This window comes from Eschrichtius robustus, chromosome 8 (assembly GCF_028021215.1).
Source record: "Eschrichtius robustus isolate mEscRob2 chromosome 8, mEscRob2.pri, whole genome shotgun sequence".
Lineage (NCBI taxonomy): Eukaryota > Metazoa > Chordata > Mammalia > Artiodactyla > Eschrichtiidae > Eschrichtius > Eschrichtius robustus.
In genome coordinates, this window is record NC_090831.1 from 112638932 (window position 1) to 112661395 (window position 22464).

The 22464-nt window shown below is 36.6% G+C and overlaps 1 protein-coding gene across 1 annotated transcript in view; it reads left to right on the plus strand.

Moving 5' to 3' along the window:
• The window catches only part of NUP205 (nucleoporin 205), an 81721-nt gene extending 62653 nt beyond the window's left edge, over nt 1-19068 (plus strand). Inside the window, exons 35-43 of the mRNA XM_068549519.1 lie at nt 31-157; nt 4747-4823; nt 6875-7003; nt 7225-7351; nt 14421-14587; nt 16507-16630; nt 17412-17540; nt 18113-18186; nt 18762-19068. Of these exons, the coding sequence (XP_068405620.1) occupies nt 31-157; nt 4747-4823; nt 6875-7003; nt 7225-7351; nt 14421-14587; nt 16507-16630; nt 17412-17540; nt 18113-18186; nt 18762-18914 (1107 nt within the window). The 3' untranslated portion in view covers nt 18915-19068. The remainder of the gene's footprint in view (nt 1-30; nt 158-4746; nt 4824-6874; nt 7004-7224; nt 7352-14420; nt 14588-16506; nt 16631-17411; nt 17541-18112; nt 18187-18761) is intronic.
• Nucleotides 19069-22464: the final 3396 nt, after the last annotated feature.

The window sequence follows — 22464 nt, forward strand, 5'->3', positions numbered from 1 at the left end:
TTCCATTTCCCCTCCTTTTCTTCGTCTTAGGTGTTGCAGTTTCTCATTTCTCATTCTGATACCATACAAGCAATCCTGCGCTGTCAGGATGTTAGTGCTGGGTCTTTGCAGGAATTGGCTCTGCTGACAGGAATTATAAGTAAAGCAGCACTTCCTGGTGAGTTGATTATGTTGAATGGATTTTTACCAGTGCTTTACAGACTGACATACACTTAATAGAATGAGGTTATTATTACTTTGCAGCTATATATGACTTATTTGAGATTGGAACTAACAGAGTTAACTGCCTTTTTTAAAAAAAAAAAAATCTATTTATTTATTTATTTTATTTTTGGCTGCATCGGGTCTTAGTCGCAGCACGCAGGATCTTTGTTGCGGTACGTGGGATCCTCTGCTGCAGCACGCGGGCTTAGTTGCCCTGTGGCATGTGGGGTCTTAGTTCCCCGACCAGGGACTGAAGCTGCGTCCCCTGCGTCGGAAGGCGGATTTCTAACCACTGGACCACCAGGGAAGTCCCCTTAACTGCCTTTATTTGAAGTAATATGTTTATAAAAGTGATATATGGTCAGTATAAAAAATTCAAAAAATTCAAGAAAATAATTAACACTCAAATCCCACTATCTAGAAATTATCAAATGTTAACATTGGTAAGTAGCTTTTCAAACGTTGCTCTATGTATATGTATGTATTAGTGGGGTGGAGGGGCGGTGGAGAGAAACAGACATACAGAGGTAATTTACGAGAATGGGATACCTTTTACATGCAGTTTTAGAAAACAACTATTTAATTTTACGTGAACTTTACAGATGAAAAACTAATTGAAGAGAAACTGAAGACATTGATGAATTCCAGACAAATGTTTCTTTACTACAAGTGTACAAGAGATATTAGTTCTTAAAAGATCACTATGATTAAGAAGAAAAAAAGATTATGATAAATTACTAAGATATTTTGGTCATTAAAAAAATTTTTTTTTACTACATATAAATTTTAGACAGAATCAACTAACTCCTGATGTGAAAGATGAAGTAATGAGTTATTTTACACTACTTCTTCCACCCTCATGTTGTTTGCTTGTATTATTTTTACTTTGTCAAGTAAATATCATTTATATTCAGTCCTGCAACCATAATAACTTCAGCTATTTAGTTTTACTTATATATTTGCATGGATTCACAGAAAAACACCAATTCTTTTTTTTCCTCCTATAGCTTCACCATTTCTGAGTTCTTTCTTTTGATTTATCTCTTGGTATTTTTAATTCATATTGAGGTCCCCTCCCCTAAGAAAAAGTATATAATCTTCCCTGAACTCTCTAATGTTTACAAACATCTAAAGGTTGCCTTTATTCTTGAATGACAGCATGGCCTACTATTAATAATAATGTCATATGTTTTACAAATGAGGAAACTGAGGCACAGAGAGGTTAACTTGTCCAAAGTCACACAAATAATACTGTAGGGTTTTTCATGCAGTGTGGCTTCTGAGTCTGTGTGCTTAACTACTAGCCTATACTACCTCCATCTTTATATTGCTGTGGAGAAGTCTGAGGCCAACTTCTGATTCTGCCCCAACACCCGCAATATTTTTTCCTCTCTGGGCATGCCTCAGTGCCTGAGCCCTTTGTGTTGGGAGAAGGAGAGAGTTTGGCAGGGCGGAGTGCAGTGCATGTTAAGGTACTTAGAGCCTGTGCTCATTCTGAGGAGATCCCAGGGTCAACTCCACCCAGCCTTGGAGTGTCTTAGTCCTGTGTGCTTATTATGTTCATTTCCCCACTTCATTTCAGTGTCCTGAGATGATAACAAGACAGGCCACCCTTCTTGCCTTTACTAAGGTCCCATAGTGCAATGTAGTGTTTCTTCTCCAAATGGTTTTTACCTTGATTTCTCCTAATTACTAGTTCTCCTAATTACTTAATTTACTTAATCACCCGAATATGCTTCTTTGCAAATTGCGGGGTCTCCATGAGAATTTGCAAGAGTTTGTTGGCTTATCTTCTTTTCTCTGTACTGCTTCTGAGGGGTGGGATGAGGGTCATGAGTTGAATTATGCTACTTACTCCCCTGGAATTTTCTTCATCTCCCCCTTTTTTTTTTTCCTTAACCACCACCATGCTTTAGTATTTATGGCGTTAGTTGGCCCCTTTCCCTTTTTGGTGAATTTCATTTATTTGTAGGTTGATTATAGAAGGGACATTCTATGATACTACTTCATTCTGCCATCTTAATCCAGAAGTCCTGAGTTAGTACAGAGAGAATTTACCTTTTATCAGATCCTCTGGCAAGGTGATTTTATTGATGAATTTTCCTTTCGTTACTTTTTAAAAATACTTGAAATATTCTGTATTTTGCTAATAGCAGCATTTAACCCTGTCACTGTATTAAAGTTATATTCAGAAAGGCACAGTTTATTTTAACATGCTCATGATATATTCAAACAAAATAAAAGAATAAAGTAAAAGCACCCTGACCAGCAATTCCTGCTCCCTAAAAGGAACCAATTATCAATTTATACTTTGTTTTTCCAGCAGTTTCTCTGCACGTGGTGTAAAAATTTTTTCCTCCCTACACAAATGAAATACCATACACACTGCTCTGTAATTTTTTCCCCGCATTATGTCTTGGGGATTTTTTCTCATCGGCATGTATAGTTCCTACCTCACTCTTTAATTGGTGGAATAGTTTTCCAATTGTGAGGTGGTTACCCAGACCCCTATGACACGTTGACTGTTTCCGATCTTTTTAAAAATTTCAAACAGTGTGGCATTTAATAACTTTGTGTGTGTGTGTGTGTGTGTGTGTACGTATACATATACATTTTTGTATATTTGAGCTGGTAGGCTTGGTAAGTTCCTGGCAGTGCTTGGTCAGATATAAATATACTTATATATATATATATATATATTTATACATATATACCATTACATACATGTGTGTGTATATATATACACACACACACACTTTAAAATAATTTTAAAAGATAATGCCAAATACCCTTCTAATTTTTAAAAATAACGTTTAAAAATAATTTATACTCCTCTTAACCCTACTCTGCCCAGTTCAGCCCTTGATTACATATGGTTTTGTATTATCCTATAATTTTACTATATGGTTTTGTCTTAAATGCTTAGCCCAGTGCCAGATATGTTGTACCTCCTCAACTACTTATCATCAGGTTAATTTTTTATCTGTGACCCACAGATATTCTGTAAAGTGTTTTGGAGTTGAGGATGATATATATGGTCCACAGCACTCAGGTGGCATGTAGTGGAAAGGTCTTAAGAATCTGAGAATTGGACTTCCCTGGTGGTCCAGCGGTTAAGACTGTGCTTCCACTGCAGGGGACATGGGTTCGATCCCTGGTGGGGGAAGCTCCGCATGCCACTCGGTGCTGCCAAAAGAAAAAAGAATCTGAGAATTGCTAGGTTTTTAAAATAGAGGCAGCAGTTGGTGTGCAGGAGGAATGAAAAAACTGGGGAACAGCAACACAGGTCTCAGATCAGAAAGGTTAGAGACAAACAGGAAAAAGCCAAAGTTCCATGATAGTGTTAAGTGCAAACTCCAGCTTTCGAGGGGTTAAGATGGAAAAGGAGGGCATAAGAATCACAAGCAACAAATGGAGAAAAAAATATTTCAAGAATTTGATATTAACCAGGTTTTTACTTGGTTTTGTTTTGTTTTGGAGTACAAGGGAGACCTGAACACATTTTTAGATAGTGCGGAAAAATCCTCTGCGGTAGGGTAAATTTTAGAAAGTAATTAAATAAAGTGATTCTGGGAGCCTACTCCCCGTGGAGGTGGAGGTGGGAAAGGGAAAGGAGCTAGTAGAGCAGTGAGGTGCAGGTGAGGTAACAAGCCAGCATGTGCCAAGTGATATGAGTATTTTCTGTAGGTTTGTGTAGAGGTTGATGGGCTGAGAAATCTAAAAGGAGGAAGGCTTGTCATTATAAGGAGCAAAGGATAAGGTACCGGGTTATGTGCTAGGGAGTGTATGCTTGGAAGTAAGAAATGGATTAAAGGGATTGTGAAAACACATGGATAGTTAGTTAGGGTGGCTAGGACAGGATCAGCTGGGTTCTCCTCATGGCTACAGTCATGGAACAAAGAAATAAACCAGTGGAGAGAATGACCCATGGCTTTGCTTGGAGGGCTCAATAGAAATAAAGCGAGTCCATGGTACTATAACAGGTTGATCAGCTTTAGGGATTTCGTAATGGGTCCAAACTGAGAAATTGAATGGCAACTTTTTTGTGTATGTGTAAACTGTACTTTGCCTAAGGGAAAAGAAAAAAAATCAAATGGTACAATACATAGAAGAGATAAAAGAAAAAAGAAATGCATTTCATTCTTAGTGTTTTATATTCTGAAGTGTTGCATGAGAAAGTAATTTACTGCTGAGTTTAGAAAATTTTAACTTTTATGTTTATAAATAAAAAGTAGATTTTTCTCAAAAACTTTGAAGTGCCTTTTTGAATTACTGATTCAGTCTAGATTTAGCTTGCATATGACTGAATATGTGGTGTGGTACACTTACATATTGTGTGGTGGTGGTATGCAATCTTTGTAAAGTCATATTTCTCAAACCTCCTTCATGGTAGAGTCTGTGTCTATTTATGCATATATATATATAAATATATATATTTATACATATATAAATATAAAATAGTAAAACTACCATTCCTGGTTTTTTAATGTTTTTATTTTTTTGATTATAAAACTACATTTAAAAGCATTCCAAATGTTATAGGTATACTAAGTGAACTTGATGTTGATGTAAATGAAGGATCTCTAATGGAGCTACAGGGACATATTGGAAGATTCCAGGTAACTGATTCTTTCTTACTTCTTTTTTATTTTTTAAATTAAAAAAAATTTTTTTACTTCTTTACAGAGCAGATGTAAGACTTGTAACAAAATACAACAGTCCTCTCACTGATCCTCCCCACTCTGCTCCCTGAATTTGGGTAAACCCGGCAACGGTTTTAATTGATTCTTTCATATCTCTAAATAATATGCTTATGTTACTACTACTTGATTTTCCAATTTTAAGAGTCATCTATTGACCTTCCATCGAGAAGGATGAGAATTTAGATCTCTTTACTCCTGTTCTTCCGTCATACAATACGTACCTCTCTCGTAACGTGTCCCCACCCCCAACTCTAATCGTATCATAATTTCGATTAGATTAATATTTAGTGTTATATTATTATTACTATGAAATGTCATTTATGAATAAGCCATGGATGGACCATATGTTACTTTTCTATACATTATGTTTTTCCTAGAGTAAGTAATTGTTTCTTTTTTTTATTTGCTTGGTTTTATGTACTTATTTCTAATTTATTCCCAAACTCTCCTCCAGTTATGTAATCTCTTTTCAATATATTCAAACATAGTAGATAGCTTATCAATTAGATATTTTATCACAGTCTTTCTGGGAGCCTCCTGGCCTGCTTTGATTTGAGCACCTTCACTTTTTTTTGGCTGCAGAAGAATTATATTTATATAGTAGAATTTATATTCCATTGTTTTAGATACAGTAATTTTCTTAACCAGTCCTCTTTTCATGAGCTGTTTTTCAAGTTTCCAAAAGAAAAATGCTACCATCAGCATAATTGTTATCACTGGGTGCATGGGTATACAAGTAGTACATTTTGAGTCATTGTCAAATAGCACTCCAGAAAGGCTTGTACTCTCTCTAACCAAGCCAAAATACTCTGTTTTTTTTTTTTTTGGTTTTTTTTTTTTAAGCCTTCTAACTTTTTTCATTGGTGGGGAGAAAAAAATATTTTTGATGCATCTTTCATAAGGTAGCCTCTGGAAATGTGTTAGTGCATCTGTTTTTGTCTGTAAGAATAGCAAACAGCCAGTTTTAAGTTTTAAAAAGAGTATTTTGACAAATTAAGTTTATATTATAATCTCCTTAGTATGTTTTGCCTTATCCATACATCCATACTTATTATTTAAACTAACATCAGCTTAAATTAGATATTATATAATATATATGGATGTATATATGTAGGGGTGAGTGTGTGTATGTGTAATACCAATGTTTTAAACGTGTTTTTATTGTGCACTTACTATGTGCAGAACACTGTACTAAGCACTTTAAATACAATTCAATGTCTCAGGTAATCCTAACAATAATCTTATAAGGTAGGAATTGCTATTATCACTCTAGAAATATGAACACAGAGGCTTGAGGAAGTTAAGTAACTTGTCCCAGGACATATAGCAAAAAGTCATGTACCTGTAATTGGAACCGACATCTCTGATTCTGGACCTACTGCCAATTTTGCAAAGCTTGTCCTTTCCCACTGAGAACCTTAGGAACAATTATATTCTCAAGTGAAAAGTACCAACATTTCAAACAAATGAGCTTTGTGATTTATCTGCCAAGGTTACTTCTGTGTTCCCAACTCCTTTTTGAAGTCCCCAGAAGCAGCCACAGGAGTAAGAGCCTTTAAATTTGAGCCTTAGTAGACAAAATTATCACAAATCTGCTTCTGTTTGCCATCTCATTTTGCTTCTCATTGTTTACTGATTAGTATTTATTTAATGGGAATCTACTAAGAAATTGTTTGGTGTGATACAAAAAATCTTTGGCCAGCACTTAGATTTTAGTGGGGGTTAACTGCTAAAAGAATTAATATTCTTTTAATGAGTTGTCTGCCAAGTAAATACATTTGCAGAAAGGTAAATTTTAATATTGCTAACTTTAGTTGAGTCAGTTGGAAGTAAGAAATTAGATGCTTTAACAAGTGATTTCACTCCCCACTGAGTTTTTCTTTTTTATCTCCCTCAAGAAAGATAGGTCACTAACTTTAAACATATACAAATAGATATGAACAAAAAAGTATCTTTCCTTTCCTTAGCGCCAGTGCTTAGGACTACTAAGTCGCTTTGGTGGCTCTGACAGACTGCGTCAGTTTAAATTTCAAGATGATAATGTGGAGGGGGATAGAGTGAGCAAGAAAGATGAGATCGAACTGGCTATGCAGCAGGTAAGAGGAGTGAGAGTTGTGTAACTATTCTTTAAGCTTTTTATGTTTTTGGAGATATTTGAGAAAAATAATAGATGTGGGTAATTTTACAAATTGATTTGTAACTTTGTTGTAATTTTACAAACTGATCTATAACTTTGTTCTCCTTCAAATCTGGATTTCCATGATATGAGGCATTTGGGGAGCTAATATTTTTGTTACTGCTTGTTCTTCCTTTGTAGATTTGTGCCAATGTCATGGAATATTGCCAGTCACTCATGTTACAGAGTTCCCCTACCTTTCAGCATGCTGTGTGTCTCTTCACCCCTAGCCTGTCAGAAACCATTAATAGAGATGGGCCCCGGCAAGGTGAGCTAGCTAGTTCTTTCTTTCTGTATTTGAGGAATTAAGTTGCCAGGATTATGACAAGCTCTAGTTGGCCCCAGTAAGATGCAATTTTTTTTTTTTTTTTTTTTTTTTTACCACCAGTAATGAATGGGAAATTTTTAAAACGACTTCTTTAAGAAGGAGTGATGAGGAGGTACTGTTGTCGGACCTGTGGATACAGCTGGAGAACTGGAAAGAATAGAGAAATTTGCGATTTTCTGAGGATGAATCTGGAAGAGCCATGTGGGGAGAGTATAGTTTTATGTAGCGTGTGAGACCCTAAAGGCTCTAGGATTGGAGAGTAAACTAGCCAGGTGAAAAGTATGAAAATAGACAGTTTGTATGTTAAATCATGTTAAGCTGAATTTAGTGTGTCAGTTGGGTTTTGTATTCAGCTCCAAATTTCTGTAACATAGCAAAGTAAAATTTCGATACTTAGTAAGCTGATGTAGCCTATGATTCCCTAGTGACCCAGTAGGGAAGATTAGGAATATGAGGCCAGATTATGGATTGGTTAAAGCTTTTGTCCCATGGGACATTCAAAAGCCAAAGCCCGTTTGGATCTTGGTGGTTGTATTGTGATGGACTGGTGGTGATCTCAAGAAACCTTTTGTTTGAGATTTCTGTGAATCATTTTGTCACATTTTCATCATCTTCAGGATCTTATTTTCTCTGAAAATTGCTTAATCACATAAAATATCTATTTAATAGAATAATATTATGAAAAAAATGTTATGCTAAGAACTCTTGTTTGTCTAACTCCATTATAAAATGTCCTAGCAAGTGGGATTAAGAAAAATTTTTTTATTGAGGTTTTTTATTTACATACAACAAAATTCACCCATCTTAGGTGTACAGTTTGAGTACTTTTTGTAATTTTATGCAGTGTGTAACCACTACCACAACCAAAATATAGAATAATTCCCTCATCCTTAAAAGTTTCTTCTTGTCCCTTTGCATGTGATTGTTTCCTTTGGCCCCTGGTCAAGGTGTCTATTATTTTGCCTTTTCCAGAATTTTATATAAATGGAATCATACAATATGCAGTCTTTTGTGTTTTGACTTCTTTCATTTAGCTCAGTGTTTTTGAAATCCATCCATGTGTGTATTACTATTTTGTTCCTTTTTATTTCTGGCTGGTATTCCATATTAAAAATATACCATAATATATCTCTTCACTAGTTGATAGACATTTGGGTTATTTCCAGATTTTTAGCTATTGTGAATAATGCTACTATGAATATTTGGATATAAATCTTTATGTGGACGTAATGTTTTCATATATTTTGATTAAATGCCTAAGAATGCAATTGCTGGCTTCTGTGGTATGTTTAACTAAATAAGATACTGCCATTCTGTTTTACAAAGTACAGTCATTTTGCATGCCTACCAGCCATGTATAAGAGTTCTAGCTGATCCACATCCTTGCCAATGCTTGGTTTGTCAGCCATTCTAGTGGTTGTGTTGTGATATCTCACTGTGATTTTAATTTGCATTTCCTTGATGACTAGTGATGAGCCTGTGTCCAGTTTTAGTACCATTTGTTGAAAAGATTATCTTTTTCTGTTTGGATTACTTTGATACCTTTTCTCAAAAATCAATTGACCACATAAATTTGGGTTTTTTTTTGGACTCTCGATTCTGTTCCATTAATCTGTATGTTCTTTCTCTTAATACCACACTGTCTTTATATACTTTATACACACTGTCTTTATACACTTATTCTTCAATAGCTTTATATCAACAGTAAGTCTTGAAATCAGGTGGTATAAATCCTCTAGCTTTGTTCTTCTTTTTCAAAATATCTTATGCTTATGGTTTACATGGTTTATTTCTTTCTGTCCATTTATTTTCATCCTATCCATGTTTTTATGTTTAAAGTGCATCTCTTGTACACAGCAGAGAGTTGAGTCTTTTTTTCTTTAATCCATTTTGACTATCTCTGCTTTTAGTGGTGTGTTTAGTCCTTTAATATTTAATGTAATTATTGATATGATTGGATTTGGGTCTATCATTTAATTGTTTTCTACTTATTATTTGCTTTCTACCTCCTTTCTCTGTTTTTTTGTTTTTGTTTTTCCTTACCTGCTTTTAAAAAAAATCTGTTTTATAGAATTTGATTTTAATTTTACCATTGGGTTTTTACCTACACTTCTTTGTATTAATTTTTTTTTTTAGGAGTTGCCATAGTTTTTCACAGCCTGTTTATTGTTAATATAGTACCACTTCATTCAAAATTTACAACTCTTACAACTGTATAGGCCCACATTCCCCCCTTCTTTTATTTTGTAATTGTTACATGTATTACATCTACATACACTATAAATTCCCTTAGACAATAATTTTTATCTCAAACAATTTAATGCTTTATAAGTAAAGAACAAAAGGGTAAAAAAGAAAAAAATAGTCTTTTGCATTTATTTAGATATTAAACACATTTGATGCTCTTTATTCTTTCTCAATGATCAGAGTTTCCACGTGGTGTCATTTCCCTTCAGGCCAAAAAATTTCTCACATAAGTACGGGTCCGTTAGTGATGAATTCTCTTAATTTTCTTTTATTGAAAATGTCTTGATTTTGCCTTCATTCTTGCAGGATAATTCTGCTGGGTATAGAATTCTGAGCTGGTAGTTTTGTGCTTTCTGTACTTTAAAGATATGGTTTCACTTTCTTTTGTCTTCCATGATTTCTCATGAGAAGTCAGTCATTGATGGGAATATTGTTCCTCTATATGTAAAGTGTTGTTTTTCTGTTGCTGCTCTTGAGATGTGCTCTTCCTCTTTAAACAGTTTGACTGTTAACGTGCCTTGGTGTGGGCATCTTTGTTTTTATTCCGTTTAGTGTTGTTGAGAATTTTTTATCTATACATTTCTTTGTTTTATCAATTTGGGGGAAATTTTGACTTTTTTCTTCAAATATTTTCAGCCCCATTCTCTTCAAACATATATTAGATGATTTGATACTATGGGGTTTTTTTTTTGTAATGCTTTTTATTTATAAGAAATTGGATGAGAACATTTGCTATACTTTATTATTTGATTTACTATCTCATGTAAAGTTGCATTACAGTTTATGTATGTTAGCATGATTTCAAGGCCCTGAAGGTAAATGTAATGGGCAGATCATTTATTTTTTGCAACCATTCCTCCTTGTAATTTTTTGTTTATGTTTTGGTATCATATGAATATGTAACTTTTACGTTAGCAACTATATTTACAGATAATTGAAGACTGGAATTTTTTTCTTCCAGTTTTATTGAGATATAGTTGACACACAGCACTGTATAAGTTTAAGGTGTGCAGCATAATGATCTGACTTACACACATCATGAAATGATTTCACAGTAAGTTTAGTGAACATCCATCATCTCATACAGATACAAAATAAAAGGGGAAAAATTCTTTTCCTTGTGATGAGGATCCTTAGGATTTATTCTCCTAACAACTTTTATGCATGACATAGAGCAGTGTGAATTACATTTATTGCATGGTACATTACATCCCTAGTGCTTATTTATCTTAAAACTGGACGTTTGTGCCTTTTGACCACTTCAGTTGCTCTATCTTCAAGTTCACTTATTCTTTCCTCAATAAGCTCTATTTGGCAAAATATATCCAGTGAATTTTTTTTATTTCAGAAATTGTATTTTTCAGTTTTAGAATTTTTGTTTGATTCTCTTATCTCATTTCTATTTTCTCTACTGAGATTAACTATGTTTTCATTGTTTGTTTTCCCTCAATTAGGATAGTTATAATAGCTACTTTAAAACGCTCATTCATTAGTTACCAACATCTGGTTTATCAGAGATTAGACTTGCTTGGTATCCTTGTCTCTTGAGAATGTGTTCCATTTTCTTAGTTGTTTATATGTTGGGTATTTAAAATTGTATACTGGACATTACAAAGGTTTGAAGGTTCTAGATGCCATTATTTTTTCCCTGTATGGTGTTTTTCTTTTGTTTTGGCTCAATTACCTTGGCTATTTTGACCCGTGAACACTGATTCTTGGGTGACAGGTGCTGCGCCAGTTTACGTCCTTTGCCTTTAGCTGAGATATTTTGAGTGTGTTGCCTGCATGGTTCAGCGGTCAGTTAGCGATGTGGGTGGCCATAGGGATCCCCTCTCTGCTCTTCTGGGAGTCCCCTAAAACTCTCTTCACTGGTCATGGTTTCCTGGCTTCTCAGCTGCTCCTTTTTTGGTTTGTCAGGCGTGAATGACTGTGCTTTTTCCATCAGCACTCCTGCTTCTGCATTGTGTTGCTTGTGCTACTGCTGGGTGTACTTAGCCCCAGGCCGAAGGCCATGAGCTGGGAGCTTAGAGTTGTACAGGTTCCATCTGCCCTCTTTCCAGTGCGCCTGCCTTCCCTACCAGCGTCTGTCTGCTTCTGTTTACTTTGGTAACTTCAGGTAGTTATTTTTTGTGTTATGTCTAGGTTTTTTATTTTCTGCTGTGAGCAGGGAGTGGGCTGTTGTCTGGTATGGTCTTAGTTTGACATATTTGGAAGCAGAAGTTCTTAAAACCTAGTAAGATACCTTTACTTAAAAATACCTGTCATTCAGTGATTCATTTGGAGTAGCCTTGGGTGAGAGTATGTCTTAAAGAAATTGAGGAAGTAACTATAAAGATTTATAGTAATATTTTATGGAGTAAAGTGCTTAAATCATTCAAACTGGATATATAAAACAATTTCTTTGACTTAGTTAAGCAAATTAATTCTACGTAGTTCTAGCTTTCTCCTATATTGAAAAAGTTTGCTGCCAGGAAGATCACTAGACTACAAAGGTGCAGCCTCACCAGCATGAGGGAAAAGTGCTAGTTCAGGTGGCTCAGCAAATCGGAAAAAGGAGGTCTTCTTCACTTGGAGGGGCATGGAATGATTGGGAATCCTACTCAAAGAGCCCTTTTCATTCAGAAGAGTGGTTTTCCTACCACGTAGCAGTGACATTTAACCTGCTGTGTCCCCTTTCTGTCTGGGAGTTTGTAACTGAGCATGAATCTGTTTACTAATCCCTGTAGGTCTGTAGCTTGATGTAGACCTCTAACTCTGCCTCAAGAGGGCAATCCTTTTCTTCGCCCTTTGAATCTAACTTTTTAAAACAAATTTAACCTGAGCATAAGATTTTTCAAACAAAATTGTAATTTTGTCATTTATTCTTCAAAACATTAATATCACTAATAATTATTAAAATTTCATTAGTTTCTTTTCATTTTGAGCCAATCTTTTGCATGCCATGTCATTTTTTGATCTTTAATACTTAAAGATGAACTTTATGAAACCTTATAAATTGGTCTTTATTTTTCTTCAGACTCTTTTAAGGGTTAATAAGCATATTCTTCTCTGCCAATTCTAGACATATGAATGGGTAGGTATCTGGCAGGTTCTAGAATATTTAGTTATAGAGAGATTGTTTAACCTTGTGGTTAAGAGCACAGACTGATGATGAACTGCCTGGATTTAAATCCCAGTGCTACAAGTGACTTAAGAAAAATGACTTATCTCTTTGTGCCTCAGTTTCCTTGTCTATAAAGTGGAAGTAATAACAAGCTCCCTCTGATGAATTATTGTAAGGATTAAATGTGTTAATATGTGTAAAGTGCTTTAGAACAGTGCCTGGTGCTTGGCATGACATCAATGTTAGCTATTATTATTCTTATTATTGCTCTTGTATTATTGTTATCCTCTAGTATATTTACTATTACTTGTGATCAAGGGACCCTTTCCTGTAGCACTTCTACTTCTTTGACTTCATGGTCTTTTCTGCAGAATCTGTTTCTGTAGTTAAATATCTCATGAGCCATCCTCATCTGATGTCTAAGTCTGGTGCCTCTGAGTGCTCTAATATTTTCTAGGCTTAAGCAAGTTAGTATATAAGAACTCCTGAAGTGATTTGGAATACTCTCAGCATTAGGCCATCGTACTTATGGATAGCTTCCTACCAAGTTGAGGTCACACAAATGTTGTCTGGGGACCAGCGTACCTAATTTCACTAGAAGAAGGCTCTCTGTGATGACCTGTATCATAAAGATTGTCACATCTTCACTGAGACTGGTGAAGGAGAATTGGCAAATCAGATGAGTATAGGATATTTTTTTGGTGGCAGAATCCACTGACAAGGGACTCTTTTCTCTTCTCCCCTCCACATGAAGGTCTATGAGATCGGACTTTGGAGCAAAGTTCAATGGGGTGGCAGTGAAGGAAGCAAATGTAGATCTCTCCTTCAGTATTCATGGCAGTTGGGGCCATTAAACAAAGTTTATCTCCAAATTAAACCTGAAATTGCCAAGGTGTTTCTCAAAGAAATCCCTCAGTCACAAGAGGAAATTGCTTTACTTGTACCACACAAACCATCTCTATCAATAGAATAGTAACATTATTGCTCGCCTAGTTTTTCTTCCCTCTACAAACAACTTTTCCAGCATCACATTTTTCCTTTATACCTTCATCAGAAAGTCGTCAAGTAAAAGGCAGATCATTTTGTTTTGCTATCCAAATGGAGTTATTGTGGTAGAAGACTTATTAAACTTTAAATTTAATTATCTATTTTTAAACTATTTGTTAGTATTCTCCTTGTCTCTTTGGAAGAATAACTTTGATCTGGGAACTCAGCAACCAGAAAGGTGCAGACTGGAAATGAGTCCATATAAGTAGAGCCACAGGGCAAGGCAGGAGTTATTCACCTGGGGTCAGGAAACTATAAACTGTATTTGTGTGCACGGGGTGGGGGTTGGTGGAGAGATGGGTGTAAAGGTTTATAACTTCCATAGAGTTCTCAAAGAGGTCTTCACCCAGTAAAGGGTAAGCTGTCTCAGTGTCCATCAGCCAGATTTCCTTATTGTCTCAAGGCTCCAGCCTTATGTACCTACCTCATTACAGTAGCTCCTAACCACTCCTTTGAACTGTCAGTGGTATTTAAAAGTAGTCTTGGATTGGTTTTAATAATAGTTTACATGCCCTTAAATTCCTGGGCTTTCCTTTTTTTAAAAAAACAGGTCATTTGAGATTCATATAAAATGGCTGTAAGTAGAATATTGTTTTTTATCAACTCTATTAGATACCCAAGCTCCAGTGGTTCCATACTGGCGCCTACCTGGTTTGGGCATTATTGTCTACCTGCTGAAACAGAGCGCTAATGATTTCTTCAGCTATTACGACAGTCATCGACGGAGTGTCAACAAGCTACAGAATGCGGAGCAACTTCCTCCAGATGAGATAAAAGAGGTATAAATCTTATAATGAGCGGTAGATACTTTTACTTTTTAAAGATTTATTATTTATTTATTTTATTTATTTTTGGCTGCGTCAGGTCTTAGTTGCGGCACTCGGGCTCTTCGTTGTGGCGTGCAGGCCTTCTCTCTCTAGTTGTGGCTTGTGGGCTCCAGAGCACCTGGGCTCTGCAGTTTGTGGCATGCAGGCTCTCCAGTTGAGGCGCACGAGCTCAGCAGTTGTGGCGTGCGGGCACAGCTGCCCCGCAGCATGTGGGATCCTAGTTCCCTGACCAGGGGTGGAACCTGTGCCCCCTGCATTGTAAGGCAGATTCTTTACCACTGGACCACCAGGGAAGTCCCAAGCGATGGAGACTTTTGAGAAGCCATTGTTCTTACTGGTAAGGACCAGGGGTCTGGTGTCAGACTTGTAGGTAAAGGTGATTCATGCAGTGAGATGAAAGGAATTACAATGACTCAGAGCTCTGTGTGGCTTGAAGAAGAGTTCCTCACCTAAGCACCACACCTCATGAGCACAGAAACTCTTGACTGAGGGACAGGAAGTTGTACCTGTTCAAGAAAACCACCTGCTATTCAGTAGAAATTTCAGCAGCTGGCCTTTGAATAAAGAGTTTGGTAATTTATACTCTAAAAATCTGTGCTGAGAAACTTAGGTGCAGATGCTTTTTCAGTTAGAAGTGATTCCTTAGGTAAGATGTCTCTGTTCCTTCAGCATTTTCAGTATCTGTTAAGTGAATTTTTTCAGAGAAATGAGATGGCGTATCAGACTTGACTGCCTTCTCTCAATGATCCAGTATCATACCCTGGCACTTATTTGTAGCTAAAGATGCTGAGTTACTGGGCCTGCTCTCTAAGTAGCCTGCCTTTCTTTCCATTTGGCACAGCTGAGCTATAAGGCTTCCCTTGGCCAGTGCTGAAGCTTCGTGGTGTCTTTTGTGGCAGCCTGCATGTTGAGCCATTCCTGGTTCACACCAGGTTTTCTGAAAAACACCATGTCACTCTTAAGAGTAGTCAGAGCCTACTCCCTTTTACCATTCTTATAATTCTAGGGGACATTTATTGAGAGTTTATGATGTGCCAAGCCATGAGCTACATATTCTACCTGAATACCTTAGGCAGATATTGTTGCGTCTCCCATTTCTCAGATGAGGAAACTGAGGCACTGAAAGATTGACTAACTTATCCAAAGCCACACAGCTAGCAAGTACAGGCTGAGGCAGGTGTTATTGACTGGGTTCAGGTAATCCCTGAAATTGTGTGGTTTACACCCGGCAGTCCTTCCCCTTCGTGCACAGCTCCTGGGTGATGCTAGTAGGCGCGGAAGGAGCTGCAGCATCACAGTAAAGCGTGTGGCACTCCACCAGTCCCACTGCAGAACACCTGCTGCCAAACCCAGTGTCTGCACGTTAAATTGACCCATTGTGCTTGCAAGTATGCCAGATGGAGAAGGGATCAGGGGAGGTTCTGGTTGATGATCATATATTTATTACGCTCTGCAAGTCTAATTCACATTTTCTTCAGAAGATACCTGACAGCTGTTATAGAAATTCTCCACACGGCATTGTGACACTTACTGCTTGGAAATCCCACTGTTTTGTTTTGTTTTAATTTGACAAGAAATTCAGGATTGGTTGGCCCATCAGCAGGTTGGAAATGTCTGTTTCAGGGACTGGACTTTCAAAAAGCAGCAGATGAACGTTCATTTGTGAATTCAACTGCTTCTTCGGCTCTCGTTTTTTAAAATTACTAGCTTCCTAATTAGATAATTAACTCTTGTCTGCAAGGATGTTTAAATTTATTTGAATGTTTTTCACAGTACGTATCACAAGTGACTACTTATAGTATATAGATTTTCATTAAATTTTTGTTACAATATATGTCATTCTTAATACTGTGTTTGTTTTTTTTTCTTAGTTGTGTCAGTCTGTGATGCCTGCTGGTGTTGATAAAATCTCCACTACGCAGAAATATGTTCTAGCAAGGCGGCGTTTGGTGAAGCTGATCAACAATCGAGCTAAACTGCTCTCCCTTTGTTCTTGTATCCTTAATGGAATCATAGTGGGGCTTGAAGGGTGACCTTTAAGAGAATTTTCAAATGTGGGAACTGTTTACTTATTTTCACATTATTTGTGTATCAGAATCATATGGAAAGGGACAATTACTGTTAGTTTTTTTCTAGTTAAATGTGTGATATATTTCTAAATTGAAAATATTTTTCTTACCTTTTAGAGTAACTAGTAATCCTCATAATATACACAGACACTTTCTGTCCGGACAGGAGACAAGGACACTGAAGGCTATGCTGGCACAGCATCCCACGGTTTCCACCTCCTTCCTCTCAGCACATCTTGCTGCTTTCTGGAAAGACCTTACGTCCAGTTTATTAGACTGAGGCTGTGGTACATCACTGAATGGTGCAGTCTCTTCTTTTCCCGCCTGCTCAGAAACTGTTTTTTTTTTTTTTTAAATATTTATTTATTTATTTATTTATGGCTGTGTTGGTTCTTCGTTTCTGCGCAAGGGCTTTCTCCAGTTGTGGCGAGCGGGGGCCACTCTTCATCGCGGTGCGTGGGCCTCTCACTGTCACGGCCTCTCTTGTTGCGGAGCACAGGCTCCAGACGCGCAGGCTCAGTAGTTGTGGCGCACAGGCTTAGCTGCTCCACGGCATGTGGGATCTTCCCGGACCAGGGCTCGAACCCGTGTCCCCTGCATCGGCAGGCCGACTCTCAACCACTGCGCCACCAGGGAAGCCCTCAGAAACTGTTTTGCAAAATCATGTGACGAGATTGTTTTCCTTTAATCTGAGCTCTCCTCTATAGTTATCATAGAGACCTGCCTGTTTATTCTCTGGCGCCATCTGGAGTACTACTTGTTACATTGCACACCCACGGATTCTCAAGATTCCTTATTTGCCTCCAGGACCTTACTCAAAAGCAGAAGACTGCAAGGTAAATTTTATTCTGAAAATTAGTGAACCATAAATGCCTATAGATTTTAGCACCTTAAAAAACTAGTTACATTTAATCTACTTTTTACTGTTCAGTTTACTAAGGGTGTGCTAGGTAATCAAGAGCTACTTAGTTGCTAGGCATAGCTGTGCTTTGTATTTTCCCTTCTGTCCGTGGGAAATTGTGTGGAGCGCAAGAGCATTGTAGAGGCTGCCTTCAGCTGCTCCTCAGCTTCTTGCAGTTAATGGCTGACCCAGGTCCAGAGTCCTCTGGTCACAGATAATTTTCCAGAAGAATGGAAATGGGTCAGCCTAGGCCATGATTCTTGTTGCTCGAGGGACCTTCTGTGACTGATGAGCGTGTATTGGATCCCTTAGGACCCAATAAGGGAGAGAACCCTGGCCTAGAACAGCGAAATGCTTCCTAGGGGCTTCCATTTACTGAAAGCTGAAATAGAGTTCTCAGTCTTAACCCATGCTTTTCACGGCACTGTGGTTCATTGCCATCAGGTTCTTCCATTGTGTAGTAGACACACACCTGCAAAGCTGGTTTGACTGTGTCTTTATCTCTAGATTCCTTCGCTTCAGAAAGCAATCTGGATTTTAGAAGTGGGCTGACTACAGTGAGCCAACATGATATAGACCAGGTAAGGTTCTATTCTCATACTCTTTTTTTTTTTTTTTTTTTTGAAAGTAAAAAGGGAAAGCCTGGTATATTAGTAAGATAATAGTTTTCAAGTTTGCATACAAAGACCTGGTTTGAATTCTAGCTTAGCCACCTATTAGCTACGTGACTCAGAGCAATTTACTTAGCTTCTGAGCCTCCATTTCCTCAGCTCAGAAATGGGAATGATAATTCAGCCTCTAAGCATTTTGTCAGAATTAAATGAGGCTTCATGTGTGAGACTCGTAGGGTAGAGCCTAGAACATAGTAAGGGTTCAGTAAGGGTAGGCATCATGATCTGGAAACTCCGTATATCAACAGTTATTGCTATTTAAAGCAAATTTTAAGTTTTACACATTTATACAACAAGGGAAAGAAGGAAAAACATAAGTATCATACCAATAAATTCTGGGTTGGAAAATGTGAATGTTGAGTTAATCTGGCACATGGGAAAGGACCACATTACAAAAATTCAAAGGTATTTTAAATAGGAAGACATAGAATAAAAGAAGTATTTGAGACTACTTAATAATGAAATGTCACCTGTGTTACCTGTAGCTTCAGGCTGATGCCATCAGTGCTTTTGGAGAATCACTACAAAAGAAACTTCTGGACATTGAAGGATTGTATTCAAAAGTTCGATCTCGCTATAGTTTCATACAAGCTCTTGTCAGACGTATCCGAGGCTTGCTGAGGATATCACGGAACTGAGAGCCTGTGTGTATGCTCTTCTGAGGAAGAGAGGAATTGGGGAAAACTGTCTCCTTTTTATAGTTTCTTTCTAAATTATGACCAAAAGATATTTTGCTATTTCTTTCTTTATATATGGACTTCTTTTCTGTAAACTTCTTTGCCTGGTTTCATCCTCACTAGTAAAAATAAATAAATAAATAAATACTTTTTAAAAAAACAAATATGTGGTCGGTCTCTTGAAATTTTATCTTCTAGATAAAATGGTCAATATTATCTGGAATTCAACAAATAATCCTTCCACAGTGATGGTTTTCCCCCAGGGGTATTATTCGGAATGCTAAATTAAAGGCATAGTCTGAAAATTCTAATTTTTTCTCTCTTTGTAGCTACATTACACTTTTTATGATAATGCTCTTTAAAGTCAAGCCATCTCTTTACTAAAATTATTTTTTCTTTTCTGCATGTAAATGACAAAATAATCACTTGCATTTGTTCCTTAAAATATTTGTGGAACTTTTCAAATAAATCATCTGCCTGTATTTCTCATATAGTTAATAGGATGGCTGCAGTTAGAGAAAAAGAATTTACCCAATCACCACTCTATTTCTTGCCCGATAGTATTTATGTGCACGTGACTACCTCATCTGAAAGTCTGTTTTCCCGTTTCCAGCCAATAATTATTTCAGCCTGATATATAGAAGAGACTGCTGAGAGGGAAAAGTCTTGACTCTCAGGTAGTGGCAGAAAATTAACACTTAGTTCTATGGTGTTATGGGTTTTTTTCCCTTAATCTTATAATAAAATTTCCATGGCTTTTTAAGCATTTATAAAAGGCTTTGTCATTGTTATTGTATTTTGAAATTAATCTACTGCCTACCACTTATAAATATCAAGCCTTAGCTGGAAAGCATCCTGTTAATAAATAGCATTCTTAGAGGGATGTGAATGAATAATTAACTGGTCCCAGATATAGTAATACTGACTGTTGCTCCACTTGTGAGGCATATGGTAAACTTTATCATGTGGAACACAGGCATGAACACAGAAATAATCAAAAAGAGCCTGGGGCACAGATTCAAAGCATCTTATAAACCTCTGAAGTGTGAAGCCTTCTGCAGGACAGAGATATTAGCTAATTTGGAATTAGTTAAGATTTGGGATTTACTAAGCTTCTTTATTTTGTTTTCCCATCATTTCTTCCAAAATTACAGCAGACTGGGGGTCAAAAGTTAGGGCAGTGGAGAAGTGTGTGGGAGGGAGAAGAAGGAAGGATTGCAGCTGCTCGTATGCTACTTAAAAGACTGACCAGAAATGCTGTTTGTGTAATAAGTACGACGGGGAGAGGCTAGCACTCGAGGCACACGCCGCCTGACTCAGCACTGTTCCCTGGGGCATGGAGAGAGGCTACTGGATGCAGCATGTGCTCTTCAGCAAAGCAAAGAAGATTGAAGGAGATTTTAGATGGCTTGTTTAAAAAAGTTTTAGCATTTAAAGGTAGATTCATCTATTCCTCAACAATACTAAATAAATATAGGATCTTAATATGTTGTTTTTACTGAGTTAATTAGTTTGGTGGAATTAGAAAATCAAAAAGAGGTGAGTACCTTCTTCCTAGTTATTAGTGCTTTAGTTTTGATAAATTAGTGATGTTTAAATATAGCTTTCTGAGCTTTAGCTGAGCTATTTATAAAAGCAGTCATACACAATCTAGTCTTTTCTAAGTATTTGTCTATTGTTTTCCCAACTTATTTTGACAAACTTTGAATCTTCATAAGAGTTGAAAGAAAAGTAATGAACCCATATGCCTTTCACCTAGCTTCATCAGTTATCAACATTTTGCACATTTGCTTTATCTCTTTTTTTTATGTGTATATATACTGGTTTGCTTCCTTAACTATTTGAAAGTAGGTCGTAGACATCATGACACTTTATCACTAAATATTTCAGCAGATAAGAACAAGGATATTTCCTTCCTAACCACAATACAATTATCACACTTAAATACGTTTGCCTTTTTAAATTTTTTTAGCTGTATCTCACAGCTTGTGGGATCTTAGTTCCCCGACCAGGGATTGAACCTGGGCCTTTGGCAGTGAGAGCGAGGAGTCCTAACCACTGGACCACCAGGGAATTCCCAACAATATTTTCTAATGTTTAGTCTATATTCACATTTTCTCAGTTGCCCTGAAAATGTACTTTTAGAACCTTTTTTTAAACCCAGGATTTAATTATCACACTTCTAGAACTTTTTTAAACCCAGGATTTAATTATCACACATTACATTTAATTATCTCTTTAGCTTCCTTCATTCTGAAACAGTTCCTCTGTCTTTTGGGGGAGGAGAGGGTCTTTTACAACATTGACTTTTTTTAGCTGTTTTGAAAAGGGTATTTGGTTTTTCTTTATTAGATTCAGGTGAAACATTTTTGGCAAGAATACTGCAATTATTCAGGTGATATGCCTCAGCGTGTCATATCAGGAGGTACGTATCAGTTTGTCCCATTATATTGTTTGATCATTTGGTTATGGTAGTATTTGACAAACCATCTCTGTTGTAAAGATTCTCTGTTTCCCATTGCAATGAGTAATCTGTGGCTTGATACGCTGAGACCATGAATATCTTGTTTCTAAAAAATGTTTCAACCATACCTTTTATCATTCATTCCAATTAAATATTTTTATTAAATTGCATACTGTTTCAATCATACAAATAATATAGTCAAGGTAATAAATGCCCATCTGGGTGTTCTGTTCACTCTATCATTTCATACAGCTAATTTTATCAAATCTTAAAATTAATTATATTTGCTGTATATCTTTCTAAAGAAAGAAATATGGGGAATGTAAATTGGTGCAGCCACTATGGAAAACAGTGTGGAATTTCCTTAAAAAACTAAAAATAGAACTATCATATGATCCAGCAGTTCCACTCCTGGGTATATATCCAGAAAAAATGATAACACTAATTCAAAAAGGTACATGCACCCCAATGGTCATAGAAGCACCATTTACAATAGCCAAGACATGGATGCAACCCAAGTGCCCATCAACAGACAATTGGATTAAGAAGATGTGGTATATATACAATGGAATATTAACCATAAAAAATGAAATACTGCCACTTGCAGCCACATAGGTGGACCTAGAGAATATTATGCTTAGTGAAATGTCAGACAATGAAAGACAAATATTATATGCTATCATTTATACATGGAATCTAAAAAATAATACAAATGAATGTATATGTGAGACAGAAACAGACTCAGATACAGAAAGCCTGTGATTACCAAAGGGGAGAGAGAAGGGGGAGGGACAAATTAGGGATATGGGATTAACAGATATTGTACAAACTACTGTATATAAAATAGATAAGCAAGAAGGATATACAGTTTAGCACAGAAAATCATACCCATTATCTTATAATGACCTATAATGGAATGTAATCTGCAAAAGTACTGAATCACATCACTGTGCTGTACACCTGAAACTAAGACAGTATTGTAAGTCAGCTACACTTCAATTTAAAAAATATATAGATACAGTTGAGGCTCCTGTGAATTCTCTGATC